Source organism: Bos mutus, chromosome 2 (assembly GCF_027580195.1).
Source record: "Bos mutus isolate GX-2022 chromosome 2, NWIPB_WYAK_1.1, whole genome shotgun sequence".
Lineage (NCBI taxonomy): Eukaryota > Metazoa > Chordata > Mammalia > Artiodactyla > Bovidae > Bos > Bos mutus.
Genome location: NC_091618.1, coordinates 50,504,384 through 50,519,074, shown reverse-complemented (window position 1 = coordinate 50,519,074; position 14,691 = coordinate 50,504,384). Strand labels below are relative to the sequence as shown.

Genomic DNA, 14,691 nt, shown 5'->3' with positions numbered 1-14,691 from the left:
ATGGGGTCGCAAAGAGTCAGACACAACTGAGCGACTGAACTGAACATAAGTGCAAAGTAAGTGATAATTTTTAAGGCTTACCCAGTTTTGACAAAGCTGTGATTGAGATAATGGTGGAATGTCTAACAGAAATTTGGTTGGGTGATAAAAGACAACACTGTAGTGTGAATTTAGGAGCTGAAGGAATGAGCTAGTATAAAGAGAAAAAGTAACATTATTTTGGTTCTTTCTTTGACATGTTAAACACTTCCCGGCCATAGAGAATACCACCTTCCTATCTTCTCCCTTCTCAGCTGCCTCTTCCTAAAAATCAAGTGGTACTTTTTAGGTGCTTCTTCCTAAAAATTCAAGGATCCAAGAGGAGGAGAGGAACTCTGTAAAATGATTTAAGTAATGTTAAAAGATAAATTGAGGCAAAGTAAAATTAAGAGTTTATTTGAACAAAAATCCTTTTGAATTGGACATTATGCCATTGATTGCAGTAGAAGGCACTCTGAGGAGTTGTACAAAATGGAAGACTCTTATAGGCAGAAGGGAGCAGGAACAAGAGAGTTAAACTAGGGAAAAAAGTAGATGGGTTATGGCAAACTTACTTCCTTTAGTGGATGGCAGGTGTCTACCAGGCAGATTACCCAACTAATGCTGATCAGATGATTCCTGATTGACTGGTTTGAGAGTCCATTTCTGGGAGAGCCAAAACTAATTAAGTTTGGTGACAGTAGGGCTTAGCATAGGTCATTTTGTTTTGGGCCTGTTGTATTGTTTTTTTAATTAATAATCACTGTTATTTTACCACCAGACAAGTTTCCTAAAATTTCTAAAAGCAGTAAGTACAAATTATTATGTAAAATAAATAAGCTATAAGGGTATATTATACAGCACATGGAATATAGCTGGAGTATAATCTAAAAAAATTATAACGAGTATAATCTATATTTTAATCACTCATATACCTAAAAATATTATAAATCAACTATACCTCAATAGAAAAGCAATAATATAAAAATATATTCCAATTAAAAATAAATGCATGCACCAATGGTCAGTAGCTGATAGGTATTTACATGTGTGCTTAGTCACTCAGTCATGTCTGACTCTTTGCTACCCCAGGGACTGCAGCCCACCAGGCTCCTCTGTCCATGGAGATTCTCCAGGCAAGAATACTGGAGTGGGTTGCCATGCCCTCCTCCAGGGGATCTTCCCAATCCAGGGATCAAATCCAGGTCTCCCACATTGCAGGCAGATTCTTTACCATCTGAGCCACCAGGGAAACCCAAGAATACTGGAGTGGGTAGCCTATCCCTTCTCCAGGTGATCTTCCAGACCCAGGGATCTTCCTGACCCAGGAATCAAACCAGGATCCTCCTGAATTGCAGGCAGATTCTTTAGCAGCTGAGCTACCAAGGAAGTCCATTACATAAACTACCATATAATTTATTTTCACTTCTCCAAACATGACATCACAAGTGACAGAGATGAGCTTAATCTTAAAAAAAAAAAGCTTTAAGGCATGGTAATGATCACTGAGCAATTAGTGTGTGTCAGGCTCTATATTCTTTTTCTACCTTGTTTTACTGTTACATGACTCCTATTAGGTAGCCTATTCACACAGTTCTCCAGCGATGCACCCAAGGCTTAAGGATGTTATCTGAAATTACTTGACTAGTGACTGGTGAAGTTGAGATTTAAAGTGTCTGATACAAAAGCCATGCTCTTAATATATGATGAACATATATTTATATTGTTTATGTGTTCTAAGAAAGATCGTGTTTTTTAGTGTTAAATCACTAGCCTTACTTAAACCTCCTTTTTAAAAGAATAGTCCAAGGAGAACAAAATATAGAGACACAGTTAAACATAACCTTCTCTTACTGAATGGAAGGTTAAAATGTTCTCATTTTCCCTTTGTGTCCCACAGATGAAGAAAGCCCTTGATGAAGCCAACTTCAGATCAGTGGAAGTGTCCCGGACCAACCGAGAGCTGCGGCAGAAACTTACAGAGCTGGAAAAGCTACTGAATAGCAGCAAGGAGAAAATAAAGAATCAAAGGGCCCAAATTAAGCTCCACTTGTCCGCCAAGGCGAATAACGCTCAGAACGTAGAGAGGATGAAGGTTGTCTGAGAAACCCTGTCTCCTCTGACCTCCTAGTATCGATGAGGACCCAGGCAGGCAGTGGTGTTGGAGGAAGATGGTCTCAGAGCTCTAACACTCCCCTGTGATCTCTGGGAATTATAGCTATACCTGGGATGTGGGCAGACTGCCTTGAAGGGGATGGGTACTCTCTTTTTTTCCAGCAAAGATACTGCTGTGTGAATGTTTGGCTGCTCATTAGCTGCCAGTGTCCCATCCTGGCTCCTAGCTGTCTCTCCCGCAGTGATTGTATAGGACTTGGCTCTATTGGGGTCAGTGGGCTGGATGGAAGAAGAGCCCAGCAAGAACTGATAACTGGGTCTCATGTGGGATTCTTTCTGTCATCCTCCTATAGGCAAAAAAAAGCAAGCCTGTTTTTCCACTGATTATCTTTCTATGTTATTTCCACATTTACTTTCAGCAAATAGAAACAGAATTGAGGCAAATGGAGCTAATTAAGGATCAGTATCAGAAAAAAAACTACGAACAGGTAGATGATGTCCACACACTGTTTACCATTCGTGTAAAATCCCAAACTTGGGCAGGTTCGTCAACCGTCTTCCCTCTTTGTGCCCTACAGTCACTGAGTATCCAGAAATTTGTATCTGAAATGACTAACCTGCAGAAGGAGATGCAGCTGTTGGCCAGGAGCCAGTATGACACCTCAGCACGGAATAAACAGCAAGAGCTGCGCCTTGAGGCCGAGCGGAAGCTGAGGCAGGAGCTGGAGAATCGGTGCCAGGTGAAAAGGCTTCCTAGGATTCCTCTCAGAGATGAGCAGCAAGTGCCATGTGCTGAGCCCAGCATTAGGGCATATTGCTTTTCTAGGCTCTAGAGAAGAAAACAGATTTCCAAGTTGTTCATCTTAGCTAAGACCTTAGAATCATATCTAGGAAGAAGCCTGTAGCTTTGAATATGGCACCTCATTGTCATTTTCAATGTAAAAAGAACAAACAAACTCATTTTTAAAGAAAAGCTAAGGCTCACATATGCAAAGTACTAGTTACTGAGTAAGACTTCTGAATTTCATAGTCTTTCAGGAACTTTAGACTCCTTGGTTCTTCCCAGAGCTCAGATCTATCTGTCTGTTGCCATTACAGGACTTTTGCCTGCTCCAACCTAATGAAAAGCATGTTTTATTCCTGAAAAGGGACTTAAGGAGAGCATCAAGCTCTTGCCTGCCAATAGAGATTGTCTGCTACAAATACTATTCCCTCAGTTCTAGAAAGAAATATTAATCACCTTTCCTCAGGAGAATCAGTAAATCAATATCTGTCATCATGTACAAATGTGTATACAGTCAGTTAAACTGAAAACAAGTTTTTAGCTTGTAGTCTGGTAGTACCTGGAATTAGAAAGTATCCCATCATACTTTCATAATTTGGTTTGTCTTGTAATTTATTACAATATTGAAGGTTTTTCTCCCATATATGGCACATTGGGAGTTTGTAAAAATCTTTGTATCACATGTTCAGGAATTGGAAGAAACTATCAGACACCTAAAGAAATGTAAAGAGGCGACAGAGAATAAGCTGAAAGAAGCCAGTGTGGAATCAGAGCAGGTGAGCCAGATACATGAACGACCCTGAAACACAAAAGTCTCTATAAAATCCTCCATTAACACAGTTCTCAGAGTGCAAAAGGCAAGAACCAATACCTTACTCACTATCGCCTCTAACATGTTATAAAGAGCAAATAGTTTTAGATTAAGATTCTGTGTCTTGATGAGATCATAGAATACTGAAATACTGATATTAACTTGATAGTCCAAGTCCCTACCACTAGATATAAGGGAAGACCAGCGTGTGTTTGAATTTTAGTGATTATTGTTTGACACGAAAGCAGACCTATTACTTTGCCAACAAAGGTCTGTCTAGTCTAGGCTATGGTTTTTCCAGTAGTCATGTATGGATGTGAAAGTTGGACTCTGAAGAAAGCTGAGTGTCAAAGAGTTTATGCTTTTGAACTGTGGTGTTGGAGAAGACTCTTGAGAGTCCCTTGGACTGCAAGGAGATCCAACCAGTCCATCCTAAAGGAGACTAGTCCTGGGTGTTCTTTGGAAGGAATGATGCTAAAGCTGAAATTCCAAACTTTGGCCACCTCATGCTAAGAGTTGACTCATTAGAAAAGACCCTGATGCTGGGAGGGATTGGGGGCAGGAGGAGAAGGGGACGACAGAGGATGAGATGGCTGGATGGCATCACCGACTCGATGCACATGAGTTTGGTTGAACTCTGGGAGTTGGTGATGGACAGGGAGGCCTCAGTTCAGTTCAGTTCAGTTCAGTCGCTCAGTCGTGTCCGACTCTTTGCGACCCCATGAATCATAGCACACCAAGCCTCCCTGTCCATCACCAAGTCCCGGAGTACACTCAGACTCAGGTCCATCGAGTCAGTGATGCCATCCATCCATCTCATCCTCTGTCGTCCCCTTCTCCTCCTGCCCCCAATCCCTCCCAGCATCAGAGTCTTTTCCAATGAGTCAACTCTTCGCATGAGGTGGCCAAAGTACTGGAGTTTCAGCTTTAGCATCATTCTTTCCAAAGAAATCCCAGGGCTGATCTCCTTCAGAATGGACTGGTTGGATCTCCTTGCAGTCCAAGGGACTCTCAAGAGTCTTCTCCAACACCACAGTTCAAAAGCATCAATTCTTCGGCGCTCAGCCTTCTGCACAGTCCAATTCTCACATCCATACATGACCACAGGAAAAACCATAGCCTTGACTAGATGGACCTTTGTTGGCAAAGAAATGTCTCTGCTTTTGAATATGCTATCTAGGTTAGTCATAACTTTCCTTCCAAGGAGTAAGCATCTTTTAATTTCATGGCTGCAGTCACCATCTGCTGTGATTTTGAAGCCCCCAAAAATAAAGTCTGACACTGTTTCCACTGTTTCCCCATCTATTTCCCATGAAGTTATGGGACCAGATGCCATGATCTTCGTTTTCTGAATGTTGAGCTTTAAGCCAACTTTTTCACTCTCCACTTTCACTTTCATCAAGAGGCTTTTGAGTTCCTCTTCACTTTCTGCCATAAGGGTGATGTCATCTGCATATCTGAGGTCACTGATATTTCTCCTGGCAATCTTGATTCCAGCTTGTGCTTCTTCCAGTCCAGCGTTTCTCATGATGTACTCTGCATATAAGTTAACTAAGCAGGGTGACAATATACAGCCTTGACGTACTCCTTTTCCTATTTCGAACCAGTCTGTTGTTCCATGGCCAGTTCTAACTATTGCTTCCTGACCTGCATATAGGTTTCTCAAGAGGCAGGTCAGGTGGTCTGGTATTCCCATCTCTTTCAGAATTTTCCACAGTTTATTGTGATCCACACAGTCAAAGGCTTTGGCATAGTCAATAAAGCAGAAATAGATGTTTTTCTGGAACTCTTTTGCTTTTTGCACGATCCAGCGGATGTTGGCAATTTGATCTCTGGTTCCTCTGCCTTTTCTAAAACCAGCTTGAACATCTGGAAGTTCACGGTTCACGTATTGCTGAAGCCTGGCTTGGAGAATTTTGAGCCATTACTTTACTAGCGTGTGAGATGAGTGCAGTTGTGCGGTAGTTTGAGCATTCTTTGGCATTGCCTTTCTTTGAGAATGGAATGAAAACTGATCTTTTCCAGTCCTGTGGCCACTGCTGAGTTTTCCAAATTTGCTCTCATATTGAGTGCGGCACTTTGACAGCATCATCTTTCAGGATTTGAAATAGCTCAACTGGAATTCCATCACCTCCACTAGCTTTGTTCGTAGTGATGCTTTCTAAGGCCCACTTGGCTTCACATTCCAGGATGTCTGGCTCTAGGTGAGTGATCACAACATTGTAATTATCTTGGTCGTGAAGATCTTTTTTGTACAGTTCTTCTGTGTATTCTTGCCACTTCTTCTTAATATCTTCTGCTTCTGTTAGGTCCATACCATTTCTGTCCTTTATCGAGCCCATCTTTGCATGAAATGTTCCCTTGGTATCTCTAATTTTCTTGAAGAGATCTCTAGTCTTTCCCATTCTGTTGTTTTCCTCTTTTTCTTTGCATTGATCACTGAGGAAGGCTTTCTTATCTCTCCTTGCTATTCTTTGGAACTCTGCATTCAGATGTTTATATCTTTCCTTTTCTCCTTTGCTTTTCGCTTCTCTTCTTTTCAGAACTATTTGTAAGGCCTCCTCAGACAGCCATTTTTCTTTTCTGCATTTTTTTCCATGGGGATGTTCTTGATCCCTGTCTCCTGTACAATGTCACGAACCTCCGTCCATAGTTCATCGGGCACTCTATCTATCAGATCTAGGCCCTTAAATCTGGCATGCTGCGATTCATGGGGTCGCAGAGTCGGACATGACTGAACTGAACTGAACTGAATAAAAGTAGAAACACTTTACCACCAATAACTAGAAATACAAAGTAGACCTTATTAATTTGTGAATTTGATTTCTCTTAAATAGGCCTTTTTGATGAAGATATTAACATTGTGTTAATTTCTGCAATGTAGCAGAGTGCTTGGTTATACATATATTCTTTTTCATTGTGATTTATCACAGGATACTGACTTCAGTTCTCTGTGCTGTACAGTAGGACCCTGTTGTCTATCCATCCTATGTATACTAGTTTGTATCTGCTAATCCCAAACTCTGAATCCTTCCCTCCCCGACTTCCTTCCCCCTTGGTAACCACAAATTTGTTCTCTATGTCTGTGTGTCTGTTTCATAGATATGTTCATTTCTGTCGTATTTTAGATTCCATATATAAGTGCTGTCATATGGTGTTTTTCCTTTCTGACTTACTTCACTTGGTCTGATAATCTCTAGGTCCATCTGTGTTGCTGCCAGTGGCATTATTTCATTCTTTCTTACGGATGAGTAATACTCCATTGTGTATATGTACCATATCTTCTTTATCTCTTCGGCTATCGATGGACATTTGGGTTGTTTCCGTGTCTTGGCTCTCGTCATAGTGCTGCTGTGACCATCAGGGTGCATGTATCATTTGGAATTATAGTTTTGTCCAGGAGTGTGCCCAGGAGTAGATTGCTGGATCGTGTGGTAACTCTGACTTTGTCAGGAACCTGCATACTGTTTCCGTTGTGGCTGCGCCAGTGTGCGTTCCCATGAGCAGTGTAAGTGGGTCCCTTTTCTCCACACCCTCACCAGGATTTGTTATTTATAGACTTTTTAATGATGGCCATTCTGACCAATGTGACGTAGCATCTTGTAGTTTTGATTTGCATTTCTCTAATAATTAGCAATATTGTGCATCTTTTCATGTGCCTACTGGCCATCTGTATGTCTTCTTTATAGAAATGTCTATTTACAAAACAAAAACCCACTTTTCAGCTGGGTATTTTGTTGATTTATAGGAGCTATTTGTAAAATCCTACATTTTTTAGAACTGGAAAAGATCTTCGAAATTATTAGTCTACTACGACCACCCCTCATTATCCAGATAAGGGAAGAGATTCTTTGGCTAAAGGTAGCACAGTGACATTGCTGCCAGCTTGTCCCTTTTGTAGCCATTAAATTACATGACAGTATGACTTTCAGAATGGTATATTAAATGGCTTATGGACTCCTGTTGTGAGTTTGCCAACTGTGACACTTACTAGCCTAAGTAAAGTACGCTTACATTGTTTAACTCATCAGTTACCACATCTGTAATAGGAAGTTGTTACCTACCACTGGTACTCTGATAGATGGCTCGGAGTAAGTTTGAATATACGTTAGCTCCCTTCTCATTCACCATACAAGAGGAGATATAATGTATGATGCCATTACAAGTATCATGCCCTCCACTTCGGATAGAGTGCCGGAGAAAAGTAGAGTTTCGTTTGGGTGGGAGAGGTGTCTGCCATCAGGATGCACAGACTGGAAAACACTTAGCTTTGTGGCTTTCTAAGAATTACTGACAAGGGGAGCTCTGTTTTCTTATCTCACACTTCTACCCACACTGTGCCCTGGTTAATAGGAGACATGTACATAATAGCACAGATTTGAGGACCTGTTACATGGCTGTGCTAGGTGATGGAGATTAGAGGGTGAACAAGCCAGATGAAGCCTCTGCTCTCAAATTTGCCTACTCTCTGAGAACTGAGTCAAAACATGAAAATGCTGTCCATGAAACATAATCAAGAGAGGGAAGTTAGTCATTTTACTTTTTATTCTAGAGGATATGTTGTAGAGCCATTTTGAAGCAGCCTTTATATAAAAGCCTGTTGGCTCCATGTTCAAAATATTAGAATATCCCAAATACTTAGTGGAGTGCCAGGCATATTTAGGCAGTCAGATATTTGTCAAGTAAATGAAACTAATTCCAGATCATCTTCAAAGGCAGACTATTAGAGGGACTGTTTTCAAGTCTGACAAAGATAATTTGGAAGTTTGTGCTTAGGGGCTAAAGTATAAAATATTTTGATAAAGGAAATAAAGAGTACAATTTACACTAAGCTACTCCAGTGTTCTTGCTGATTTATTCTATTACTTTCATAAAACACAGCAGAAAAAATCTAGTCTTTATAGTTTAGTGACTCTGGAGAAGTATTTAGTCTTAGAGAACAGAAGTCACATTCCGAATGTGGTTCACACCACCACGTTAATTTTCAGTGCCATCTGACACTTTCATGCCTACCTTAACTTGAGTCCTCTCTCACCTCACTTCACATCCAGAAAATATTAACAATATTTTATTAATGCAGGGCTGCATGCATTCTTTAACTCCACATTCAAAAATTATTCTCTCATCTATAGGAGGATGTGTACATGCAAATAGATTGCAAAGACCATGCAGTCAGAATGTGAGTCTTTAATATCTAGGTAAAAAGTCTCTCAAACTGGCTATAGTAAGAAAACTTTCACACTAATGTGAAACCCCCTTGCTAATTGTGGGGGGGAAATAAAGCTTTTACATTATACAGTGTAAAAAGAGTCAAACTAGCACACAAAAAAACTTACAACTGTTTCTTTATTGTAATTTTTAATAACATTTGCACATTCAGATAACAGCTAACCTGGAAGAAGCTCACCGCTGGTTTAAGTGCAGATTTGACGGTCTACAACTCGAGCTGACCAAAAACCGGTTGCAGAGGCTTCCCCGGGAAGACAGGTGGCGGGAAGAGGTAGAATATTTAACTGTCTTAAGCAATTCTGGATTTGTTCCTTCTCAGATTTCTAATTACACAAGTTCTCTCTTCATCCAGCTACTCGCTCCACTAATTTGTAGATTTCTTTACTGCTTAGAAAACCAGTGAACTGAATTTCTTTCTTAAAAGTTCTACTTCTCTCATGCTGTCTAGATTAGAACCACCTATATTTATGAAAAAAAAAAATCTTCATAAAGACAAAATAGGTCCTCAGCTCTGCAGTTGTTTTGAACAGTTTGGGGTGTGTGTTCTTTCCAACAGGACCAAGATAAAAGGCACAACAGCGTGTCAAACCAGTCTGCTCTGCATCGATGGGAGAATAAACGGAATAGACTTGTGCCCAAGAAGTGCCACTCTGAACAAGAGAGAAAGTGATGTCCTTGACAGAGCAGCTTCTTCAACTTAGAACAGCTTCATCACCCTGATTGCCTGAGTCCAGCAACTAGGGCTGGCCTGTTTCAACAGTCATCAGAACATGAAGTCTTTGATGTGGGCTGAGGATTTTGGACCTAAAACATAAAAGTTTATCCTTTTATGAATTCTTCGATATCAATTCAGAACCATCCCATCTTTTTTGTCCCTTTCCCTATTTTCCACCCAATAAATTTATATTCATGTGTTTTATGATAGGAGATGTTGTTGCATGATACTTGGCTGTTTTTCCTAAGTAAATTTCATCAAAAAGCATTTAATGAGGTATGGATGGTATACTTTCAGTGAAATGTTCTAGTCTAACATCTAGTAGATAATCCCTGGAAATACAGTAACCTGGAAAAAGGTAAAAACTTTCCCACTGTCTAGTAAACATATATTTTTCTATGCGAGGTAATTACTAGCACACCTTTAATAAAACTGTGTTTATTTTTATATAAGATATCTCAGAGATTGTATTTGCAGCTTCCTTCGACATTTACAGAGTTACTGAATTCTGCTCCATGAGATTATGCCAAGCTCTCTCACCATACAGTAAGCAATAAATTCAGCTTTACCTTTTCATTTCAGATAGAGTAGTGGATTAATTAATCCAGACCTAAAATATGTAACTAGCTGGCATAATGCCTCGCTTTATTGATGTTCGAGTAATGATAGCTGCTGGCAATAAAATAAGAAATCATAATAAATCAAGTGACCAATTATGAAACTGGAGAGAATATCAAATATAAAACTCAGAGGTTGATGAGCCTACCACTCCATAGCTAATATAAAAAAACGCAGCTGAATTTACTCCTGGATTTGTTTTACTGTGGTAGGGAAGGGCTATGTTGGTCAAACAGAGTCCTCCCTGATCAGAGCCAGCCTCTGATCTTATATAGGATTTTAAGGAGGCATGGAGTTCAAGCACTGGAAGACTTTCAGAAGCTTAAATGGGTTGATATCGTCTGTAGAAGTGTAGTTACTTGGGTAAGACCATTGTTGATTAACTGATATTCAGAGGCAAGTTTATTGGAGTGTGTCCATTTCTGTATCTGACCCTCAAGTTGTCGAACTCCTCTGGTGTTTATCTCTTTGGATTCCATAAGTACAGGTCTTCCCTGGTGGCTCAGATGGAATCTGAGAATCTGCCTGCAATGCAGGAGACCCAGGTTCGATCCCTGAGTTGGGAAGATCCCTTGGAGAAGGGAATGGCTACCCACTCCATTATTCTTGCCAGAAGAATTCCATGGACAAAGGATCCTGGCAGGCCACAAGTCCATGGGGTCACAAAGAGTCAAACACTAGTCAATTTGACAGTACTGGGGAGTCAGAATCTTAAAACAGCCTAGGAGCCCCACAGAAAAATTAACCTTGGTCCTGGGATGGCACTGAAAACCATGGTCCTGAATTCTGCATAGGAAAAAGTCCCGATTACTGCACAAGAATGATCAGCCTTAATGGGTTGTAAATACATTGTCCCTGAGTGTTATGATTACTTGCCAAGAATACTAACATCCTCATCCAGAACAAGAGAGAAGAATTAGATTGGCGATCATTTCTAGTCAGGCTTATAGTTAAAACTGCCTATTTAGTGTGATGATTTTGTTAAAGTATTTCTGTGATATTTTTAAAGTGCTTCTGTAGTACCTGAAGAGTGTCTATTGTACATACGACCTTCTATTATGACCCTCTACTTTCATGTGAAATAACCAAAAACCAGACAAAAATATGACACTGATTTTTAAGATGCTGAACATCATGCAACAAAGCCCTGTGATCCTTTGAGAGAAAAGGAACAAGTGAAGTGAGCTCTTCTGTTACCTCAGCTTATAGCCTAGAAGGTGAAATGAGGGTGGGTCCCTGAGTTAAAGAATGAGAACTCAGAGTCCAGGGAAGACACTGCCTGCCAGGGTTCCAGGACAGAGTATGAGATAGGAGAGAGCTGCAAGAGGGGAATCTCAGAGATGTCCTAAAGGCCCCCTTTGAGTATTCAACTGACTACTGGTCAGCACATGCCTGAGAGAGAATCTGTGTAAGGCTGGAGACAGGGCCACCCAAAAGGGCTATAAGTGATAATGCCCAGCACACACACACACAGTACTGGTTCCCACCAGACAGAATCAGACATCTTATGGTTTACAAGCTTTGGGTAGCATCTACAACAGGGTCTTGCCTCAGTAGTAGAGACTAGTGAGCCCTAGAGTCAACAGTGCTGTGCTCCTAACAACACCATGACCCCAAACGACCCACATCCAAGTAGCTGCATTTCAAAACAGAGCTTAAGAAAATTTAGAATACAAAAATATACACATCAAGCTAAAATCATGATTTCTGGCATCCAAAATTATCAGACATACAAAGAAGCAGGAAAATAGGACACATAAGGTGAAAATCAAATTGACCCCAAACTAATACAAACTACTTCAGTATTCTTGCCTTGAGAACCCCATGAGCAGTATGAAAAGGTCAGAAGATAGCCAATATGCTACTGAGAAGAGTGGAGAAATAGCTCCAGAAGGAATGAAGAGGCTGAGCCAAAGTGGAAACTGCCCAGTGTTGCAGATGTGTCTGGTGGTGAAAGTTTGATGCAGTAAAGAACAATATTGCATAGGAACCTGGAATGTTGGGTCCATGAATGGTCAATTGGAAGTGGTCAAACAGGAGATGGCAAGAGGGAACATCGATATTTTAGGAATCAGTGGACTGAGATGGACTCTTAATTGTTATGAAGCAAGGAGACTAAGCCATGGCTACTGCTGATTTTAGAGACAGGCAATGCCATGTTGTTAACACCCCCAAGAGCCCAGCCTAACCTTTCCATGTTAAACCTTTCCATGTTACTATGAAAAGAGAACTATGAAAATCCAGTAAGAGTTCATCTGAACTCTGTAATGAACTTTAGCCTATGAAGTCTTTTACCCTTGGGTATTCTGTGACTATAGCCAAAAGAAACTTGGCAATTTTTTGGTTAGCTTTATTGACCTGAGTTCAATCCCTGAGTTGGGAAGATCCCCGGAGCAGGGAATGGCTATCCATACCAGTATTCTTGCCTGAGGAATTCCATGGACCAAGGAGCCTGGCAAGCTACAGTCCATGGGGTTGCAGAGTCGGACACTACTGAGCGACTCTCACTGAGGTATAACTGACAAGTTGTAAGAAATTTAAAATACACATTGCAATAACTTGATAAACACTGATTGTTCTCATCTAATTAACACATCCATCACCTCATACCTTTAAAAAATATCTGGTGACAGCATTTAATCTCTACTCCATTAGTAAATTTTAGTTATATAATACCCTATTATCAACCACAATCATCATGGTACACATTATTCATCTTATAACTGAAAGTTTGTACCCTTTTCCCAACTGCATCCTATTTTCCCCTACCTCCCAAAACCTGGAAATCACTTTTTCTAATCCCTGTTTCTGTGAGTTTGAACTTTTGGATTCCACGTGTTAAGTATCTTTGGTAATTTCTTGAGTCATTTCTTTAGTGTAGATATTCTAATGTCACATCAACTATGATCGTACTGCAGTATATTTTCTCTGGAAGTAGATCCTGCCTGTTAAATCTATAGGTGTCACAAAGAATAAAATAATATTTCTCCAAGAGTGATCCCAAAATATCAGATGTGAGTGGAGACTTAGAATTGTTATAAATTCCCATTTTCAAGAGTGGCTCTAGTAGACCAAATTAAGTTTATTTCTTCTCAAGCTTCTGTAATAACATTTTCAAATTCATCATCTTTTATCATGTCAGTCATTTTTACATTAAGACAAAATTCCTCTCTCACTCTCACTGCATTGCTCTCACTCTCACTCATTGCTGTTCTTTTTGCTTTTTACACAACTTCAACACTTTGGTCTGAAGATCTGATATTCCAAAGTGATGGAATTGTGAAGTGAAAGTGTTAGTCACTTAGTTGTGTCTGACTCTTTGTGACCCCATGGACTGTAGCCCCCAAGGCTCCTTTGTCCATGGAATTCTCCAAACAGGAAAACGAGTGGGTGGCCATTCCCTTCTCCAGGAGATCTTCCCGACCCTAGGATCGAAGCTGGGTCTCCTGCACTGCAGGCAGATTCTTTACCATCTGAGTCACCATTAAGTGTAGATAACACTAATACCTAAGAACGTTATATTATTCCACTTAGGAACCTAGAGGAAAGACGAGGAACTGTTGTGGAGATTCATGTCTCCCTCAGAACAGCCATGATTAGACAGATTTTGGATTGTCTTTCAGGTTCTTAGCTAGTATTAGACAACTGTTATTTCAGTGCCCCTTTCACTTGCACTGTCTCCTGATTTCTTTATGTATAGGCTTCCAATTCTTAACAAAATTTTTGGTCTAGTTTTTACTCAGGGGTCAATTTTATCTAGAGACCTTGTTTACTTTACCTTGTTTACTTACTTTGTTTACTTTCTAATGCTCTCTAAAAACATCTGATGACATATTTTCTAAAAATAGTTTCACATTAATTTTTTTCTTACTATAACAAATTCCCTAGTTTATATTTGAGCCTATATTTCAGCCTATTAAAAAAGGGAATACAAAACCTCCTTTACTTCTGCCATGGGGCCTACCCCAAAATACTTCTGAAAATTCTCAACTGCACACAACTGGGATAGATCACATCCTGGGCCATAAATCTAGCCTTGGTAAATTTAAAAAAATTGAAATCATTCCAAGCATCTTTTCTGACCACAATGCAGTAAGATTAGATGTCAATTACAGGCAAAAAAAAACTATTAAAAATTCCAGTATGTGGAGGCTAAATAACATGCTTCTGAATGACCAATAAATCAAAAAATCAAAATATGCATAGAAATGAATGAAAATGAAAACACAACCCAAAACCTATGGGACACTGTAAAAGCAGTGCTAAGGGGAATGTTCATAACAATACAGGCTTACCTCAAGAAACAAGAAAGAAGTCAAATAAATAACCTAACTCTACACCTAAAGCAACTAGAAAAGGAAGAAATGAAGAACCCCAGGATTAATAGAAGGAAAGAAATCT

The 14,691-nt window shown here is 40.0% G+C and overlaps 1 protein-coding gene across 10 annotated transcripts in view; it reads left to right on the top strand.

Annotated features, from left to right (window-relative positions):
* Positions 1-9,876, top strand: part of CCDC150 (coiled-coil domain containing 150) — a 91,136-nt gene extending 81,260 nt beyond the window's left edge. For all 10 annotated transcript variants that reach the window (XM_070388818.1, XM_070388849.1, XM_070388853.1 and 7 more), the window contains 6 exons: positions 1,919-2,113; positions 2,553-2,621; positions 2,712-2,873; positions 3,607-3,693; positions 9,109-9,228; positions 9,514-9,876. In XM_070388818.1, the coding sequence (XP_070244919.1) occupies positions 1,919-2,113; positions 2,553-2,621; positions 2,712-2,873; positions 3,607-3,693; positions 9,109-9,228; positions 9,514-9,627 (747 nt within the window). In that variant the 3' untranslated portion in view covers positions 9,628-9,876. The remainder of the gene's footprint in view (positions 1-1,918; positions 2,114-2,552; positions 2,622-2,711; positions 2,874-3,606; positions 3,694-9,108; positions 9,229-9,513) is intronic.
* The last annotated feature ends 4,815 nt before the right edge of the window (positions 9,877-14,691 follow it).